Below are 20,477 nucleotides of genomic sequence, written 5' to 3' on the forward strand. Positions count from 1 at the left end.
TGTAAAGAGAAAAAATTTTTTCTTATAAATTTTTGGAATCAGGGCCAAAAGTTGTGGGTTTCATTTTTCAAGCTGTTGCACCCTAACCCAATAAGTCAGGCCTAAGCCTCTAAACGACCTTGTTCGTGACCTCCAATATCCAGATGCAGAACCCCTCGCTAACACTCAGTCCAGGGCTCCTCTCATCGAGCCCCCAGTGGTCCCTCATCTCCGTCCAGCCACCGGCGACTATCGCCGCCCTCGAAACATCGATCAGCCACCGCCTGCTCCCTCACTTCCTCTCCTTCGCGAAGCCATTGCAACCTACCTCCCCTTCCATCGCACAACCACCGGTCTGTATGAGACGGCATCGTTTTTCCATTTCGTTTAATAGATAAGAGCGAGGTTGTTGTCCTGAGTGCCATTAAGCCATCGCCCCCCTCTCGAGGCCCATTATTCATACCTCGGTCTAATACATACTCTCCTAATTTCTCCCCAAAACACAACCGTATCCTTCATCGCGCCTCCATTGGTGGCAATGTCGCCGCCTGGTTCGTCGTGGTCGGGTTCCAATCCTCCTGTGTCGTCGTGCTCGAGGGCCCTTCCATTAACCCAACGCAAATCCTCCGACTAATTCATGAAAAATTGATACCGATAAATTATTACTGGTTATGTACGTGCTTCTATTTCTTTCTTCTTGTTAAATTTTGATGAAGTTTCTTGATGATAAATTATGTGCTCTTACCCTAAAGGAGTACTTGTAATTTAACTTGGTGCTTAATACTTATTGTGTCACATAGCTCACAACTAGTGCCTGGCGTTCGTGTTTCTTTTTTAGTTCATATATTATCAAACTGTATTTATTATTCAATGGGTCTGCTCACTACGGCTATGCCGTGTGGCACTCTGGTTTGTGTCTTCTTGGCTGATGTTCTGTGTTTTTTGGCTCTCTATTGTTCACTGCTGAGCGTTTCTGTGTTTAATTATGTCATTTAAAATTAGGCTTTCGGCTTAAATGTGCTTAGATTGTTAACTTAGTTAATTCAGCATAAGTTCTGCGGTGCTGTTGTTGTGCAGATGTTCGGTAATTTTTTACTATTTTGTTTGCAAAGTTCCTCAGATAGTTTCATCTACTATAGCCGACTTTCCTACACTCCTCCCTGCCGTCACCGGCTGATTTGTTTGTGACACAATTCATATGTCCACAATGTTTGCCTTGCGGCATGTGGTGGCCTGATTTTTAGTTATTTCTTTGCTCTTTTGAAATGAACTAACTTAGTTTCTGAGTTCTGGAGCTGCTGTGTTTCTCATTTTTCTGTGTTGATAAATTTCTCCAATTATTGTGGTGGACTTAATTGTTTGCTGCCATCTGAGGTTGGTTAAGATAATTCTGACAACGTCGTGAATGTAATTTTATTATTTGTTTCTGAAGTCCGGAAATATTGATTCACTGTTTTCTTTTTTGGTTTTCCTGGTTATGGATTGGGTTTGGATTCTCTCCAATGAATTTCTATGTTTACAAGCTAAACATCAGTGCATGCTTATGTCACTAGAATGTCTTCTGTTAGTTTCAGGTGTTGCATTTTTTGAGAATTCAATTGTTTTTACTAATACACGATACTTACCCTTACGATTCGGAAATTTCCAACTTCATCTGCAGGGAGGTCTTGTTCGAGCTCGGTGGGTTCGAGATCGTTAGGGGAGTATTCATCTCTTTGGCCCCCCATATACACCCCACCCAGATGTAAGTACAACTACTTCTTGCACACTTGTCAAAACACATGCACATCTAACGTAATGACACGACACACTTTGTAGATACAAAAATTACTGTGGTTGTAAATGCTGATTTCTCTTACATGGTTATAGCTCATCAATACATCTACCATGATAGCATCACTAAAGGCCATGAGAAATAAGGCACCAAGGATTTGGTACTTTTCGTATGACTTTGCTACTGCTGTGCTTACTGATGCTCCCATCCCACAATTGCAGAACAGTTACGAAGGACGCTGGATGCCTCAAACCGAAAACCTGGAACATGTAAGCTTGTTGTTTACTAAAATACAGTTGTAATCCATGTTTGTGAAAAAATGGCATTCTGCATATACTACCACTGAGGCTGAACTGCTATGTTGCCTTCATTGCTTGTTCAGGGCAAGTGTTTGTGCCAATTTGGGAAGCCGGAGACGCATGGTATGTTATGCTGCTGGACGTTAAGGCATCAAAAATATATACGCTGGATGTGAACCGGTCTCCGGAGAGCATTGTGCGAAGGGAGTCCAACATGACTAAGATCGTGAGCTATACTTTGTCTACTATTTTATTCGGTAACCACAATTTTCATTCATTCCGGACGCCATTCATCGGTTGACTTGTTTCTTCCTATTTTTTGTAGTGTCATGCTTTGGGGAAAATATTCGTCCACAGTAGAAACCTCGTTAACTTCCGTCACACAAACCCTGACCCCTCCAATTGGGGACACTTCATCTACCCACAGGGTCTACCAAAAGACCTGGACAGGTTACTCACACTCACTGCCTCAAAAAGGACTGTTTTCAATTTTGCCTGGTGTAAACAATTTGATAAACTTTTAACTTCGGTCAAAACTTTTTGTAGCGCAGAATCTGCAATATGGTGTTTATCCTTGCTACAACACAATGGGGGCTTTTCTACTAAATTATTCCGCCACATGGTACGTCAACCAACCTCCTCCTGACCTTATTTCTTTTGTTTGCCATTGCTGGTAGCCTACTGCCATGTTAACATAATTGCAAATACATTTAAGGCAACATGCAAACGTTACTTTTGTGTTAGTAACCCACCCTTTGGTTGGAATTGTTTTAGGGGAACAGCGAGCACATGCGCATGAGGGCCGCCTTAAACATTGTTCAGTCGGATGTCAACCAGTGCCGTGGGTTCATCGATAGTAAGGCTGAAGTTGTTTGGCGACTTATCACATCCTGCAATGACAAGGATTCCATGAGCGGCGGCGGCCTATAGTACATGCAGTTTGCTGCATTCAAACCACTATAGATGCTCCATTTTTTTGATTCGGTGGCTTGTCACTATGTATAATGTTGGAACAATTTACTTGCATTTTGGTAAATATGTTGTATGATGTCAGCATGGCCAGCTTGCATTTGGTGTAGTGCAGTTTAGGTTGGTCTATATAACTAAATTAAGGATTTTTTGTTGCAACTAAAACATGGCCACACATGTGTGTAGTGGGTGGCCTAATTTTAGTTGCCTAACTAATGGAACCCATGTAATTCATCCTAGCTGTGGAACAATTATCAACATTTCATGTGACACTACATCTAATTATCAACATTTCATGAGACTCTTGTTGGCGCAAACTCCTACTTTTATATATCTGGTTTGTTTTGTTACCTGACACCAAAAATTGTGCTATTTTCAACGACACTGCTCAGTTGACTGTCTATCTTTTGACTTTTTTTTATCTAACTATTGAAATGTTTGATGGATATCAACTTCTACATATGTATTTTATGATTTTTCTGCATGATGGGTTAATGTTCCCTGCTTAGAAACGGAAATTTATTCTAACTAAATAAAAAGTTAATGATGTCAATGCTTCCTTTATTTACCTAAAGCCATTAGGAGCTTTAATTTAGTAAGAACTTTTCATGGTTTCATTATCCTTTCACCCATTAACTCTCTACTTGTAGACTACACATATCCTGCAACGATATCATGCATCAAAAAGCTAAAAATAAGGACGTAACGCATAATGAGACTGTCAATTTTATATTAAAGGGTTTTCATGGCAGCTGTTTTGCCAAACAAACAATTTTGGTCATTTGTTTTGCTGAATGTTGATAACATCATAGTAAAAATGAATACATAGAAAAGTTCTCATAGCTATTCTATCCTATTCAAGAACATAACTTACCGCAACCACAAACATATGGAGCAATACACAAGCGAAATTAGCTAATTAGTAGACAAACATTTCACTACGGTTTAGTTCCCAACAACATGAACTCCACCTACTGGACTTTAGTTATCGGTCAACGGGCTTGCAATCACACGCACGGTCTTGCTACCTCTCTGGCTTTGGTCTTCGTCGCCGGCATCCTACGAACCAGACGCAAATTAGGATAAAATTCCCCACTTTATATCAATGTTAGTGCATGCATATGAAATGGATCATTATCATCTACTTAATTAACGGACCCACCAATCAATCCATTAATAAAGAGGGATCTGCCATTTCAAACCAATACTCATATTGCAGATTTGTGTATGCCACACAGTGAGTCCCACAAGGTTATTTAGTCATTCAATAAACTCTACTTAATATACTGAACTGGTTTGCCCAGAAAATTATTTGACATCCATATAGCACATCATAAACACAAACTTTTCCTACTAAAAAGGTTAGTCACTGTACGTACCGGGGCATGGCTCTGTGATTCACTGTGGGGTACAATATCTTCTGTCGGGTCTTGGCTACATGTTGGCTGACTTGCTGGACCGCTCGGGCAATGAGTTCGGCGATGTCCAACTATACCACAGGTGCTGCACTTGCGCCGCTTTCTTCCCCAGCACCTAAAAGGCTCTTGACCACGCCCAGTTCCCTTACTCTGAACCGCAACGGGATCGCGCACTCCTTCTTCGGCACCATCAACGCTGCACCTGCCGGTAGTCCCAACACCATTCTTCATTTCCAAGAAAGCGGTTTCTTCAACTATCTTCTCCAAATAACTCTTGAAATCATTCTCTTGCATACACGCAACTCTTGCCAGCCGCTTACAATGCTGCAGGAAAGCACCCACTCGAACCTTGTATACTGCATTCACATCCCCCTCTTTGTTCATGGGGGAAGACCCCTCCAGCTCAACCTTGGCAGTCTTCGACCAGCGTTTCAACACTATGCTTTCCGGAAGACAACCTATGTCCAACTGCACCAACACCGCAAGTATGTGCACACAAGGTAGTCCGAACGACTCAAACCTCAGGAAACTACAAAAAAAGGAATTCTCTCGAAAATGGTGGGCAACAGTCCATCGAAATTGTGGCCTACGATACTTCTGTGTCACATAAACCGTCCGATCGTCTAATTTGTTGCACTCTACAATAGTAATCCGCACGCTTCTCTTCAGCGCATCTCTAAAACGCATAAATATTTTCTTCGTGTAGTTCAATGCACCTGAGTTCTCTAGCTCTGGAAACTGAGTTTGGAGCACGGGGCTCCCATACAACGACCTGAAGTCAAGCTCATCCTCATTATTCCTTAGGAAATCAACACACCGTTGGAAGTTCGTGACAAACTCCAAGATTCCGTATCTCCTCTCCACAAACCTGCCCATTTTTGCATGCAGTGACTCACATCGAGATGTTGTTCTCAGCCCAGCATAAAAGCAACCGCGTATGTATGCCGTTGCCCATGACATCTTCTTAGCATATAAATCCTTTACCCACTTGATGAGCGGATAATTTATACGCTTTTTGGCATTGTTTTTAGTATGTTTTCAGTATAATTTAGTTAGTTTTTATTATATTTCTATTAGTTTTTAAATAAAAGTCACAATTCTGGACTTTACTATGAGTTTATGTGTTTTTCTGTAATTTCAGGTATTTTCTGGCTGAAATTGAGGGAGCTGAGCAAAAATCTGATTCAGGCTGAAAAAGGACTGCTGATGCTGTTGGATTCTGACCTCCCTGCACTCAAAGTGAATTTTCTGGAGCTACAAAACTCTAAATGGCGCGATCTCAATTGCGTTGGAAATTAGACATCCAGGGCTTTCCAGAAATATATAATAGGGCATACTTTGCTCAAGGATAGATGATGTAAACTGGCGTTCAACGCCAGTTCCATGTTGTAGTCTGACGTCAAACGCCAGAAACAGGTTACAAATGGGAGTTGAACGCCAGAAACAGGTTACAACCTGGCGTTTAACTCTAGAAACAGCCTAGGCACGTGAGAAGCTTAAGTATCAGCCCCAGCACACACCAAGTGGGCCCCAGAAGTGGATTTCTGCACCATCTATCATAGTTTATTCATTTTCTGTAAACCTAGGTTACTAGTTTAGTATTTAAACAAATTTTAGAGGTCTATTTTCGCACCTCATGACATTTTAGATCTAGACTTTGTACTCTTTGATGGCATGAGTCTCTGAACTCCATTGTTGGGGGTGAGGAGCTCTGCTGTGTTTCGATGAATTAATGTAACTATTTCTATTTTCTATTCAAACACGCTTGTTTCTATCTAAGATGTTCATTCGCACTTCAATATGATGGATGTGATGATCCGTGACACTCATCACCATCCTCAACTTATGAACGCGTGCCTGTTAACCACCTCCGTTCTACCTTCGATTGAATGAATATCTCTTGGATTCCTTAATCAGAATCTTCGTGGTATAAGCTAGAATCCATTGGCAGCATTCTTGTGAATCCGGAAAGTCTAAACCTTGTCTGTGGTATTCCGAGTAGGATTCAGGGATTGAATGACTGTGACGAGCTTCAAACTCACAAGGGTTGGGCGTAGTGACAGACGCAAAAGGATCAATGGATCCTATTCCAGCATGAGTGAGAACCGACAGATGATTAGCCGGGCGGTGACAGCGCACCTGGACCTTTTTCACAGAGAGGGCGGATGGTAGCCATTGACAACGGTGATCCACCAACACATAGCTTGCCATAGGAGGAACCTTGCCTGCGTGAAGAAGAAGACAGGGAGAAAGCAGAGATTCAGAAGACAAAGCATCTCCAAAACTCCAACATATTCTCCATTACTGCATAACAAGTATTTATTTCATGCTCTTTTATTCTTTGCAATTCACACTGATAATTATAATTGATTTCCTGGCTAAGATTTACAAGATAACTATAGATTGCTTCAAATCAACAATCTCCGTAGGATTCGACCCTTACTCACGTAAGGTATTACTTGGACGACCCAGTGCACTTGCTGGTTAGTGGTACGAGTTGTGAAAAGTGTGATTCACAATTTGTGCACCAAGTTTTTGGCGCCGTTGCCGGGGATTGTTCGAGTTTGAACAACTGATGGTTCATCCTGTTGCTTAGATTAGGAAGATTTTGTCTTTTGGGTCAGAGTCTTTTATTATTGTTCTTGTTAAAATTTTAGAATCCTTATTTTCTTTTTCAAAAATTTTTCGAAACTTTATTTTTTTATTTTTTTTATTTTTATTTTTACTAATAATTGAGTTTTTCTGTTTGAGTTTAGTTTCATATTTTAAGTTTGGTGTCAATTGCATGTTTTTATTTTCTTTTAAATTTTTGAAACTGTGTTCATTGTTCTTTCTTAATCTTCAAGTTGTTCTTGTTTATTTTCCTTGTTTGATCTTTAGTTTTTCTTGTTTTGTGATTTTTCTTGTTTTTCTTGTGCATTTTCGAATTATTAGTATCTAAAAAAAAATTTATTTATTAAATACCTTGTTAAAACACTTTAAATTTATAGCTCAATTGGCTAGAGCGTGATGCTTATGTTCTTGGTAATTGGCTATCTTCTTTTTTAAAACTTTTTCAAAATTAAATTTTCTTTGAATAAATCTTGTGCCAAACTTTAAGTTTGGTGTTTTCTTGTCAATCTTTCTATAATTTTCGAAAATTTTATTGAGGTTTTCTAAAAATTTTAAGTTTGGTGTTCTTTCTTTTGTTCTTGTTGTTCTTGTGAGTCTTCAAAGTGTTCTTGAGTTTTCCTTGTGTCTTGATCTTAAAATTTTTAAGTTTGGTGCTCCTTGGTGTTTTTCCCTCCAAAATTTTCGAAAACAAGGAGCATTAGATCTAAAAATTTTAAGTCTTGTGCTATCTTATTGTTTTTCTCTTTCCTCTTTAAATTCAAAAATATCTTTTTCCTTTATTTTAATTGATTTTTCGAATTTTCCTTTTAAAAATTCAGATTTTATTTTAAAATTTTTTATTTTATCTTATCTTAGTTTTAAAATTTCAAAATTTAAATGTTTTTCAAAAAAAAAAAATCATATCTTTTTCAAAATCTTATCTTATCTTATTTCAAATTTCAAATTTCAAATTTCAAAATTCAAATTTCAAAATTTAAAATTATTTAATTTTCAAAACTTTTTAATTTAAATTCCTTATCTTCTCTTACCTAGCCTATTTTAATTTTTCTAATCTCAAATTTTAAAATCAAATCTTTTTCATATCTTTTCTTTTTTATTTTATTTTTTTATTTTATTTTCTTACAAGTATCTTTAATTTTAAGACATATCTTTTTCAAAACTTCCTAACCAATTTCTCTCTCTTTATTTTTTTCGAAAATCCTCACCCATATCTTTTCCTAATCTTTTTAATTAATTAATTTAGTTTTCAATTTTCTTTTATTTATTTTTCTTCAAATTTTCGAATTTATAGTCAATTTTTCATTTATTTTCTTTTATTTTATTTTAGTTTAATTTCGGTTTTCAAAAAAAAAAAATTTATTTGCAATCCGCATCATCTCCCTTTCAACATCATGGACATAAGTGGAAATGAACAGTCTAGAAGGACTCTGGGGTCATATGCTAACCCCACTACTGCTTCATATGGGAGTAGTATCTGTATACCCTCCATCGGAGTCAGTAGCTTTGAGTTGAATTCTCAGCTCATTATCATGGTGTAGCAAAGTTGCCAATATTTCGGTCTTCCACAGGAAGAACCTACAGAGTTTCTAGCACAGTTTTTACAAATTGCTGACACAGTACATGATAAGGAAGTAGATCAGGATGTCTACAGATTATTACTGTTTCCATTTGCTGTAAAAGACCAAGCTAAGAAGTGGTTAAATAACCAACCTAAGGCTAGCATAAGGACATGGAAATAGCTATCAGAAAAATTTCTGAATCAATACTTCCCTCCAAAATGGATGACATAGCTAAGGCTGGACATCCAAGGCTTTAAACAAGGAGATAATGAATCTCTTTATGATGCCTGAAAGAGATACAGAGAGATGCTAAGAAAATGTCCCTCTGAAATATTTTCAGAATGGGTGCAGTTAGACATCTTCTATTATGGGCTTACAGAGAAAGCTCAGATTTCTCTAGACCACTCAGCTGGTGGATCTATACACATGAGAACGACAATTGAAGAGGCTCAAGAGCTTATTGATACAGTTGCCAGAAATCAGCATCTATACCTAAGCAGTGAATCTTCCATGAAAGAAGAGGCTAAAACAGTAACTGCTGAACTCAGTCCTGCAGAAAAAATTACTGAATTTAATCAGCAATTAGACTTTCTAACAAACTAGCTGACCGAATTCAAGGAGATACTACAAGACACAAGAATGGCTAATCTGAATATGGAAGTACAGTTAAAGCAAACAGAACAGCAGTTATCAAAATAAATAACAGAAGAGTGCCAAGCAGTTCAATTAAGAAGTGGGAAAACATTAAATACCTCACTTCAAGGCAGCAGGAAGCCAAGAAATGAACAACCGGCTATCCAAAATCCCTTTGAGGATAGTAAGAGCCCAGAGAGGAATAACTCTGGCGTTCAAACGCCAGAAACAGGCAAGGAGTTGGCGTCAAACGCCCAATGGAAGCTCAGTTCTGGCGTTCAAACGCCAGGAACAAGTAAGGAGTTGGCGTCCAACGCCACTCCATCTTCCAAACCTGGCTTTCAAATGCCAGTGAGGGATCAGACACCTGCAAGTGCTGATAATAAATCCCTCAAGAAGGCTTCTCAACCTGTAAAGATGTTCAGCCTGATCTGGAGGAACCAGAGGAAATAAAAGAACCTCTGAAAACTCCTCAGGAAGAGGAGAAACCTCTTAAACCCGAGCTCAAACCACTACCACCATCCCTGAAATATGCATTTCTGGGAGAAGGTGACACTTTTCCTATAATCATAAGCTCTGCTTTAGGGCCACAGGAAGAGAAAGCACTAATTCAGGTGCTAAGGACACACAGGACAGCTCTTGGGTGGTCCATAAGTGATCTTAAGGGCATTAGCCCAGCCAGATGCATGCACAAAATCCTATTGGAGGATGATGCTAAGCCAGTAGTTCAACCACAGAGGCGGCTAAATCCCGCCATGAAGGAGGTGGTGCAGAAAGAGGTCACTAAGTTACTAAAGGCTGGGATTATCTATCCTATTTCTGATAGCCCCTGGGTGAGCCCTGTCCATGTTGTCCCTAAGAAGGGAGGAATGACAGTGGTTCATAATGAAAAGAATGAACTGGTTCCTACAAGAACAGTTACAGGGTGGCGTATGTGTATTGACTACAGAAGGCTCAATACAGCCACCAGGAAGGATCATTTTTCTTTACAATTCATAGACCAGATGCTAGAGAGACTAGCCGGTCATGAATATTACTGCTTTTTGGATGGCTATTCAGGTTACAACCAAATTGCAGTAGATCCTCAAGACCAAGAGAAAACAGCATTCACATGTCGTTCTGGAGTGTTTGCCTACAGAAGGATGCCTTTTGGTCTGTGTAATGCACCTGCAACCTTTCAGAGGTGCATGCTCTCTATCTTCTCTGATATGGTAGAGAAGTTTCTGGAAGTATTCATGGATGACTTTTCAGTATTTGAAGACTCATTCATCTCCTGCCTTAACCATTTAGCACTTGTTCGGGTGTTGCTTCTGCAAGAGTTTGATATAGAAATAAGAGACAGAAAAGGGACAGAGAATCAAGTAGCTGATCACCTGTCCCGGATAGAACCAGTAGCAGGAGCATTCCTCCCTCCTACTGAGATCTCTGAAACCTTTTCAGATGAGCAATTGTTTGCTATTCAGGAAGCTCTGTGGTTTGCAGACATTGTAAACTATAAGACACAAGGTTCTCCTTCTGTAACCATGGAGAGGAAGCATGAAAAGCTTCTCTCACTACAGAGTCAACCAAAGCCCCCATGGTCAAACCCTAAATTTGGTGTTGAACCCCCACATTCAAACTCTAAGTTTGGTGTTGGGAGGTCCCAACATTGCTCTGAACAACTGTGAGGCTCCATGAGAGCTCACTGTCAAGCTATTGACACTAAAGAAGCGCTTGTTGGGAGGTAACCCAATGTTAATTCATTATTTTTTTTCTATTGTTATTTTATTTTTTAGGTTGATGATCATGTGGAGTCACAAAAACTACAAAAAAATCAATCAAAAACAGGATGAAAAACAACATTAAAAACAGCACACCCTAGAGGAGGAGCACTTTGGCATTTAAACGCCAGAAACAAGCATCTGTCTGGCGTTTAACGCCAGAAACAAGCACCAAGCTGGCGTTTAACGCCAGAAATAAGCATCAACCTGGTGTAAAACGCCAGAAACAGGCTACATTTGGGTGTTTAACGCCAGAAACAGGCAGCAGTCTGGCATTAAATGCCAGGATTGCATACAGAGGGTGTTTTGCACGCCTAATTGGAGCAGTGATGCGAAATCCTTGACCCCTTAGGATCTGTGGACCCCACAGGATCCCCATCTACCCCACCTCTCCTTCTTTTGCTCGAGGACGAGCAAATATTTTAAGTTTGGTGTGAAAAAAAAGCATTGCTTTTTTTTTCCATAACCACTAATGCCTCAAGGGATGCACTTCCCTCCACAAAACTATTAGGAGCAACAAAGACAAGGAAGAGACATAGAGGAGCTCAAGAGCACCATTGGTTTTTCAAGAAGAGGAAGACGCCACCCTCACTAAGGTGGACCCGTTCCTTAATCTCCTTGTTCTTATTTTCCTGTTTTTCGTTTATTATGCTTTATGTTTTATTTATATTTGTGTCTTTACTATATGATCACTAGTATCTAAGTGTCTATGTCTTAAAGATATGAATGTCCTATGAATCCATCACCTTTCTTAAATGAAAAATATTTTCTGAAAAGGAAAAGAAGTACATGAATTTTCGAATTTTAAAATAGTTTAATTATTTTGATGTGGTGGCAACACTTTTTGTTTTCTGAATGAATGCTTGAACAGTGCATATGTCTTTTGAAGTTGCTGTTTATGAATGTTAAATATGTTGGCTCTTGAAAGAATGATGAACAGGAGACATGGTATTTGATAATCTGAAAAATCATAAAAATGATTCTTGAAGTAAGAAAAAGCAGTGAATACAAAAGCTTGCAGAAAAAAAAATATTTGCGAAAAAAAAACCTAGAAAAAGAAAACGCAAGCAGAAAAAGCCAAAAGCTCTTTAAACCAAAAGGCAAGAGCAAAAAAAAAAAGCCAGTAACCCTTAAAACTAAAAGGCAAGGGTAAATAAAAAGGATCCAAGGCTTTGAGTATCAGTGGATAGGAGGGCCTAAAGGAATAAAATCCTGACCTAAGCGGCTAAACCAAGCTGTCCCTAACCATGTGCTTGTGGCGTGAAGGTGTCAAGTAAAAACTTGAGACTGAGCGGTTAAAGTCAAGGTCCAAAGCAAAAACAGAGTGTGCTTAAGAACCCTGGACACCTCTAATTGGGGACTTTAGCAAAGCTGCGTCACAATCTGAAAAGGTTCACCCAGTTATGTGTCTATTGCATGTATGTATCCGGTGGTAACACTGGAAAACAGAGTGCTTAGGGCCACGACCAAGACTCATAAAGTATCTGTGTTCAAGAATCAACATACTAAACTAGGAGAATCAATAACACTATCTGAATTCTGAGTTCATATAGATGCCAATCATTCTGAACCTCAATGGATAAAGTGAGATGCCAAAACTATTCAAGAGGCAAAAAGCTAATAGCCCCGCTCATCTAATTAAGACTAATCTTCATAGATGTTTTTGGAATTCATTGTATATTCTCTTCTTTTTATCCTACTTTGTTTTTAGTTGCTTGGGGACAAGCAACAATTTAAGTTTGGTGTTGTGATGAGCGGATAATTTATACGCTTTTTGGCATTATTTTTATTATGTTTTCAGTGGAATTTAGTTAGTTTTTATTATATTTCTGTTAGTTTTTAAATAAAAATCACAATTCTGGATTTTACTATGAGTTTGTGTGTTTTTCTATAATTTCAGGTATTTTCTGGCTAAAATTAAGGGAGCTGAGCAAAAATCTGATTCAGGCTGAAAAAGGACTGCTGATGCTGTTGGATTCTGACCTCCCTGCACTCAAAGTGGATTTTCTGAAGCTACAAAACTCCAAATGGCACGCTCTCAATTGCGTTAAAAAAGTAGACATCCAGGGCTTTCCAGCAATATATAATAGGACATACTTTGCTCAAGGATAGACGACGTAAACTGGCATTCAACGCCAGTTTCATGTTGCAGTCTGGCGTCAAACGCCAGAAACAGGTTACAAATGGGAGTTGAACGCCAGAAACAGGTTACAACCTGGCGTTTAACTCCAGAAGTAGCCTACGCACGTGAGAAGCTTAAGTCTCAGCCCCAGCACACACCAAGTGGGTCACAGAAGTGGATTTCTGCACCATCTATCATAGTTTATTCATTTTCTGTAAACCTAGGTTACTAGTTTAGTATTTAAACAAATTTTAGAGGTCTATTTTCGCACCTCATGACATTTTAGATCTGGACATCAGCAAGCATGCAATTTCTAAGCAGAGTTGTGAAGCGAGGCTTACACACATTCACGGTTGCATTTTTCAGTAGGTGCCATGCACAAAGCCTGTGATGAGCCTCCGGAAACACTTCCTGAATGGCAAGCTGCATTGATCTATCCCCATCAGCAATAACTGCCTTAGGCGCTTTCCCTCTCATGCACTCTAAAAACCTTCCCAACACCCACACATATGCCGCTTGTGTTTCAGAAGACACTATGGCTGCATCGAAGACACATGTTTGGTTGTGGTGGTTCACCCCGGAAAACACAATCACCGGCATATTGTACTTATTTCGCCCATACGTCGCATCAAATGCCAAAACATCACCAAATATTTTGTAATTGATGAGCAGATAATTTATACGCTTTTTGGCATTGTTTTTAGTATGTTTTTAGTAGGATCTTGTTAATTTTAGGGATGTTTTCATTAGTTTTTATGTTAAATTCACATTTCTGGACTTTACTATGAGTTTGTGTGTTTTTCTGTGATTTCAGATATTTTCTGGCTGAAATTGAGGGACTTGAGCAAAAATCAGATTCAGAGGTTGAAGAAGGACTGCTGATGCTGTTGGATTCTGACCTCCCTGCACTCAAAGTGGATTTTCTGGAGCTACAAAACTCGAAATGGCGCGCTTCCAATGGCGTTGGAAAGTAGACATCCAGGGATTTCTAGCAATGTATAATAGTCCATACTTTGCCCAAGTTTAGACGACACAAACCGGCGTTCAACGCCAGCTCTCTGCCCAATTCTGGCGTCTAGCGCCAGAAACAAGCTGCAAAGTGGAGTTCAACGCCCAAACTGGCACAAAAGCTAGCGTTCAACTCCAGGAATAATCTCTGCACGTGTAACATTCAAGCTCAGCCCAAGCACACACCAAGTGGGCCCCGGAAGTGGATTTATGCATCAATTACTTACTTCTGTAAACCCTAGTAGCTAGTTTATTATAAATAGGACCTTTTACTATTGTATTAGACATCTTTGGACGCCTGGTTCTTAGATCAGAGGGGCTGGCCATTCAGCCATGCCTGGACCTTTCACTTATGTATTTTTAACGGTAGAGTTTCTACACTCCATAGATTAAGGTGTGGAGCTCTGCTGTTCCTCAAAGATTAATGCAAAGTACTACTGTTTTCTATTCAATTCATCTTATTTCGCTTCTAAGATATTCATTCGCACTTTAACCTGAATGTGATGAACGTGACAATCATCATCATTCCCCATGAATGCGTGCCTGACAACCACTTCCGTTCTACTTTCTATTACTTGGACGACCCAGTGCACTTGCTGGTTAGTTGTGCGAAGTTGTGAACCATGGTATTGGCATCATGTTTTTGGCGCCATTACCAGGGAAAGAAAGAGCGATGAATTTTACATGATCAAAGTGTGATCACAATTTCTGCGCACCAAGTTTTTGGCGCCGTTGCCGGGAATTGTTTGAGTTTGGACAACTGACGGTTCATCCTGTTGCTCAGATTAGGTAATTTTCTTTCTGTTTTGTTTTGAAAAATTTTTCAAAAATCTTTCAAAAATTTTTCTTTTTTTTTCGAAAAAAAAAAATTTTAAAATACAAATGTTTTCAAAAATATATTTTTCTTCAGAATTTTTAAGAATGAATTCTAGTGTTTCATGAAGCATGTTGAAGCTTATCTGGCTGTAAAGCCATACCCAAACTGCTTTGGGATTGGCCTTCAACTAATCACCTCAGTGGAGCCATGCCCAATCCTTCTGGATAGGGTATGTCAGGCATGTCATGTCTGAGTCACATACTAAAGTTTGGCTGGCTATTAAGCCATGCCTGACCCTTTGATTGGAGCTTTAGAGCATAAGATTCCTGGAATTTATATTAAAAATTTTGGAATCCTTATTTTTATTTTTCAAATAATTTTCGAAAAAAAATACACTTTTTAAAATCTAGTTGTTTTTATGAGTCAAATCAAATTTTCAATTTAAAAATCTTATCTTTTTCAAAATCTTTTTCAAAAATAAAATCTTTTTCATTTTTCTTAGTTATTTTCGAAAATTTCAAAAATATTTTTCAAAAATATTTTTCTTAATTTTACATCATATTTTCGAAAATAACAATAACAATCAATGTTTTGATTAAAAAAATTTCAAGTTTGTTACTTACTTGTTAAGAAAGGTTCAAACTTTGAGTTCTAGAATCATATCTTGTGATTTCTGGTGAATCAAGTCATTAATTGTGATTTTAAAAATCAAATCTTTTTCAAAACTAATTTCAATCATATCTTTTCAAAAAATATCTTCTCCTCATATCTTTTTCAAAAATTTGATTTTCAAAATATCTTTTCTAACTTCCTATCTTCTTATCTTTTCAAAATTGATTTTCAAAATTTGTTTCAACTAAGTAACTAACTTTTTGTTTGTTTCCTATCTTTTCAAAACCACCTAACTAACTTTCTCTCTCTAATTTTCGAAAATATCTTCCCGCTTTTTTCAAAATTTCTTTTTAATTAACTAATTATTTTAAATTTTTATTTTAATTTTCGAAAATTACTAACCTTTTTCAAAAACTATTTTCGAAAATCACTAACTCTTTTTTCAAAAATACTTTTCGAAAATTCTCTTCTCTCTCATCTCCTTCTATTTGTTTATTCATCTACTAACATCTCTCCCTCACTCACAAAAAAAAAGAAAAAAAAGAGGATCTCTATTATTATTATTTTTCTGTGCCCTCTTCTTTGTCATATGAGCAGGAGCAAGGACAAGAATATTCTTGTTGAAGCAGATCCAGAACCTGAAAGGACTCTGAAGAGGAAACTAAGAGAAGCTGAATTACAACAAACCAGCAAGCACCTGTTAGAAATTATCAAACAGGAAAAGAAGATGGCAGCTGAAAATAATAATAATGCAAGGAGAATGCTTGGTGACTTTACTGCACCTAATTCCAGTTTACATGGAAGAAGCATCTCCATTCCTGCCATTGGAGCAAACAATTTTGAGCTGAAACCTCAGCTAATTTCTCTAATGCAGCAGAACTGCAAGTTTCATGGACTTCCATCCGAAGATCTTTTTCAGTTCTTAACTGAATTCTTGCAGATCTGTGATACTGTAAAGACTAATGGAGTAGATCCTGAAGTCTACAGACTCATGCTTTTCCCTTTTGCTGTAAGAGACAAAGCTAGAGTGTGGTTGGACTCTCAACCCAAAGATAGCCTGAACTCTTGGGATAAGCTGGTCACGGCTTTCTTAGCCAAGTTCTTTCCTCCTCAAAAGCTGAGCAAGCTTAGAGTGGATGTTCAAACCTTCAGATAGAAAGAAGGTGAATCCCTCTATGAAGCTTGGGAAAGATACAAGCAGCTGACCAAAAAGTGCCCTTCTGACATGCTTTTAGAATGGACCCTCCTGGATATATTCTATGATGGTTTTGGGAATCTATGGGGTGCAAGCTGCTAAAATCTCATTAGAGATGGCAGACAATTCAAGAAAACAGGTTTATGGACAAGTAGAGGACATGTTAGTAAAGGTTGAAGGCCTTTACATCCCTGCTGATTTCATAGTCCTGGATACTGGAAAGGAAGAGGATGAATCCATCATCCTAGGAAGACCTTTCCTAGCCACAACAAGAGCTGTGATTGATGTGGACAGAGGAGAATTGATCCTTCAATTAAATAAGGACAACCTTGTATTTACAACTCAAGTATCTCTCTCTGCATCCATGGAGAGGAAGCAGAAAAAGCTTCTCTCAAAGCAGAGTCAAACAAAGCCCCCACAGTCAAACTCTAAGTTTGGTGTTGGGAAGCCACAACCAAACTCTAAGTTTGGTGTTGGAGAGTCTCAACAATGCTCTGAACATTTGTAAGGCTCCGTGAGAGCCCACTGTCAAGCTATTGACATTAAAGAAGCGCTTGTTGGGAGGCAACCTAATTTTTATTTATCTAACTATATTTTTCTTAGTTATATGTCTTTATAGGTTCATGATCATGTAGAGTCACAAAATAAACAAAAAAATCAAAAACGGAATAAAAAACAGCAGAAGAAAAATCACACCCTGGAGGAGCATCTGTCTGGCGTTCAACGCCAGAACAGAGCATGGTTCTGGCGCTGAACGCCCAAAATGGGCAGTGTCTGGGCGCTGAACGACCAGAACAGGCATGGTTCTGGCGTTCAACGCCAGAAATGTACATGATCATTAGTAGTTAGTAACTATGTCTTAAAAGTTATGAATGTCCTATGAATCCATCACCTCTCTTAAATGAAAACTGTTTTAATTCAAAAGAACAAGAAGTACACGAGTTTCGAATTTATCCTTGAACTTAGTTTAATCATATTGATGTGGTGACAATGCTTCTTGTTTTTTGAATGTATGCTTGAACAGTGCATATGTCTTTTGAAGTTGTTGTTTAAGAATGTTAAATATGTTGGCTCTTGAAAGAATGATGACTAGGAGACATGTTATTTGATAATCTGAAAAATCATAAAAATGATTCTTGAAGCAAGAAAAAGCAGCAAAGAACAAAGCTTGCAAAAAAAAAAAAAAGGGGCGAAAAAAGAATAGAAAGAAAAAGAAAAAGCAAGCAGAAAAAGCCAAAAGCTCTTAAAACCAAGAGGCAAGAGCAAAAAGCCAATAACCCTTAAAACCAAAAGGCAAGGGTAAATAAAAAGGATCCCAAGGCTTTGAGCATCAGTGGATAGGAGGGCCTAAAGGAATAAAATCCTGGCCTAAGCGGCTAAACCAAGTTGTCCCTAACCATGTGCTTGTGGCGTGTAGGTGTCAAGTGAGAACTTGAGACTGAGCGGTTAAAGTCAAGGTCCAAAGCAAAAGAAGAGTGTGCTTAAGAACCCTGGACACCTCTAATTGGGGACTTTAGCAAAGCTGAGTTACAATCTGAAAAGGTTCACCCAATTATGTGTCTGTGGCATTTATGTATCCGGTGGTAATACTCGAAAACAAAGTGCTTAGGGCCACGGCCAAGACTCATAAAGAAGTTGTGTTCAAGAATCATCAGGTATGTTTTTCTGTGATTTCAGGTATTTTCTGGCTGAAATTGAGGGACTTGAGCAAAAATCAGATTCAGAGGTTGAAGAAGGACTGCTGATGCTGTTGGATTCTGACCTCCCTGCACTCAAAGTGGATTTTCTGGAGCTACAGAACTTGAAATGGCGCGTTTCTAATTGCGTTGGAAAGTAGACATCCAGGGCTTTCCAGGAATGTATAATAGTCCATACTTTGTCCAAGTTTAGATAACGTAAACCAGCGTTCAACGCCAGCTCTCTGCCCAATTCTGGCGTCCAGCGCCAGAAACAAGCTGCAAAGTGGAGTTCAACGCCCAAACTGGCACAAAAGCTAGCGTTCAACTCCAGGAATAACCTCTGCACGTGTAACATTCAAGCTCAGCCCAAGCACACACCAAGTGGGTCCCAGAAGTGGATTTATGCATCAATTACTTACTTCTGTAAACCCTAGTAGCTAGTTTATTATAAATAGGACCTTTTACTATTGTATTAGACATCTTTGGACGCCTGGTTCTTAGATCAGAGGGGCTGGCCATTCGGCCATGCCTGGACCTTTCACTTATGTATTTTTAACGGTAGAGTTTCTACACTCCATAGATTAAGGTGTGGAGCTCTGCTGTTCCTCAAAGATTAATGCAAAGTACTACTATTTTCTATTCAATTCATCTTATTTCGCTTCTAAGATATTCATTCGCACTTCAACTTGAATGTGATGAACGTGACAATCATCATCATTCCCCATGAACGCGTGCCTGACAACCACTTTCGTTCTACTTTCGATTGAATGAGTATCTCTTAGATCTCTTAATCGGAGTCTTTGTGGTGTAAGCTAGAATGATGGCGGCATTCAAGAGAATCTGGAAAGTCTAAACCTTGTCTGTGGTATTCCGAGTAGGATTCAATGATTGAATGACTGTGACGAGCTTCAAACTCGCGATTGCTGGGCGTAGTGACAGACGCAAAAGGATAGTAAATCCTATTCCAGCATGATCGAGAACCGACAGATGAATAGCCGTGCCGTGACAGGGTGCGTTGACCATTTTCACTGAGAGGATAGGATGTAAACCATTGACAAGGGTGATGCCTCCAGACGATTAGCCGTGCCGTGACAGGGCATTTGGATTATTTTCCCGAGAGAAGACCGAAAGTAGCCATTGACAATGGTGATGCATCACATAAAGCCAGCCATGGAAAGGAGTAAGACTGATTGGATGAAGATAGCAGGAAAGCAGAGGTTCAGAGGAACGAAAGCATCTCTATTCACTTATCTGAAATTCTCACCAATGATTTACATAAGTATTTCTATCCTTTATTCTATGTGTATTTAATTATTATTCGAAAACACCATTATCAAATTATATCTGCCTGACTGAGATTTACAAGGTGACCATAGCTTGCTTTATACCAACAATCTCCGTGGGATTCGACCCTTACTCACATAAGGTATTACTTGGACGACCCAGTGCACTTGCTGGTTAGTTGTGGAAGTTGTGAACTATGGTATTGGCATCATGTTTTTGGCGCCATTACCAGGGAAAGAAAGAGCGATGAATTTTACATAATCAAAGTGTGATCACAATTTCTGCGCACCAGTAATCATGTTGACTACACTCGTCACTCCAAAACAGATCACACATTTATTGCTCATCTCCAACCTGGTATCGCCAATACATGTTCTCATATGCCCTTGCACAAGAATTAAAATACCGTAATGCGGCATTCACATCGCCGCAGTGCATTGCACGTTGCCGCCTAACCACATTATACATATCTCTCTTCGTGAATGGAACTAGGTTAAACCCCCCCGCCTGAGCAGCAATAGACTCATAATTTTTGGAATTAAAATCCCAACTTGCCTCAAACTTTCGATGTGGGCTACATCAACATCTGATATTTTCCTGTAAGCTGGCAGGTATGACACAAACTTTGCTGGAAGAAGGTCGTGGTTATGCTCATCCACAAAACGACACACATACCAACTGGTGCTATCGGCTTTCCGCTTTATCCTCATATCAGCCTGACACCCGCAGTGGGTTACAACCTTGTGCTCCCTCTTC

The 20,477-nt window shown here is 38.9% G+C and overlaps 3 protein-coding genes across 5 annotated transcripts in view; 1 reads left to right on the plus strand and 2 right to left on the minus strand.

Moving 5' to 3' along the window:
* On the plus strand, window positions 265-3,311 carry LOC107624419. Of its 2 annotated transcripts, none has more exons than XR_002355821.1 (5): window positions 265-647; window positions 1,640-1,723; window positions 1,849-2,278; window positions 2,378-2,674; window positions 2,827-3,311. XR_002355821.1 is itself a non-coding variant. In XM_016326912.2 (5 exons), exons 3-5 carry the CDS (start codon window positions 2,183-2,185, stop codon window positions 2,980-2,982), a joined length of 549 nt encoding a protein of 182 aa, XP_016182398.1. In that variant the 5' UTR covers window positions 265-652; window positions 1,640-1,723; window positions 1,849-2,182; the 3' UTR covers window positions 2,983-3,311. The 2 variants fall into 2 exon arrangements, 1 of the variants encoding a protein (XP_016182398.1); XM_016326912.2 differs by having other exon boundaries at window positions 265-652.
* On the minus strand, window positions 3,844-5,420 carry LOC107620606 (protein FAR1-RELATED SEQUENCE 5-like). Of its 2 annotated transcripts, XR_002356147.1 has the most exons (4): window positions 4,401-5,420; window positions 4,363-4,365; window positions 4,180-4,293; window positions 3,844-4,076 (listed from the first exon to the last, which is right to left on the minus strand). XR_002356147.1 is itself a non-coding variant. In XM_016322740.2 (2 exons), the coding sequence occupies exons 1-2, from the start codon at window positions 5,397-5,399 to the stop codon at window positions 4,003-4,005; spliced, it is 1,077 nt and encodes a 358-aa protein (XP_016178226.2). In that variant the 5' UTR covers window positions 5,400-5,420; the 3' UTR covers window positions 3,845-4,002. The 2 variants fall into 2 exon arrangements, 1 of the variants encoding a protein (XP_016178226.2); XM_016322740.2 differs by lacking the exons at window positions 4,180-4,293; window positions 4,363-4,365 and having other exon boundaries at window positions 3,845-4,080.
* LOC107622037 (protein FAR1-RELATED SEQUENCE 11-like) overlaps window positions 20,067-20,477 on the minus strand; it is a 1,061-nt gene continuing 650 nt past the window's right edge. Inside the window, exon 3 of the mRNA XM_016323972.2 lies at window positions 20,067-20,477. Within this exon, the coding sequence (XP_016179458.1) occupies window positions 20,210-20,477 (268 nt within the window). The 3' untranslated portion in view covers window positions 20,067-20,209.

The sequence above is a fragment of the Arachis ipaensis genome, chromosome B10, assembly GCF_000816755.2.
Source record: "Arachis ipaensis cultivar K30076 chromosome B10, Araip1.1, whole genome shotgun sequence".
NCBI lineage: Eukaryota > Viridiplantae > Streptophyta > Magnoliopsida > Fabales > Fabaceae > Arachis > Arachis ipaensis.

What these genes read in the sequence shown, in the direction of transcription:
- LOC107624419 (XM_016326912.2), top strand. Translation starts at nt 2,183, where the DNA reads ATGCTGCTGGACGTTAAGGCATCAAAAATATATACGCTGGATGTGAAC. An exon ending in AGTCCAACATGACTAAGATC is followed by an intron (nt 2,279 to 2,377) that starts GTGAGCTATACT and finishes TATTTTTTGTAG; the next exon opens with TGTCATGCTTTGGGGAAAAT. An exon ending in CTAAATTATTCCGCCACATG is followed by an intron (nt 2,675 to 2,826) that starts GTACGTCAACCA and finishes GAATTGTTTTAG; the next exon opens with GGGAACAGCGAGCACATGCG.
- LOC107620606 (XM_016322740.2), bottom strand. Translation starts at nt 5,399, where the DNA reads ATGTCATGGGCAACGGCATACATACGCGGTTGCTTTTATGCTGGGCTG. An exon ending in AATCACAGAGCCATGCCCCG is followed by an intron (nt 4,081 to 4,400) that starts GTACGTACAGTG and finishes TCTGGTTCGTAG; the next exon opens with GATGCCGGCGACGAAGACCA.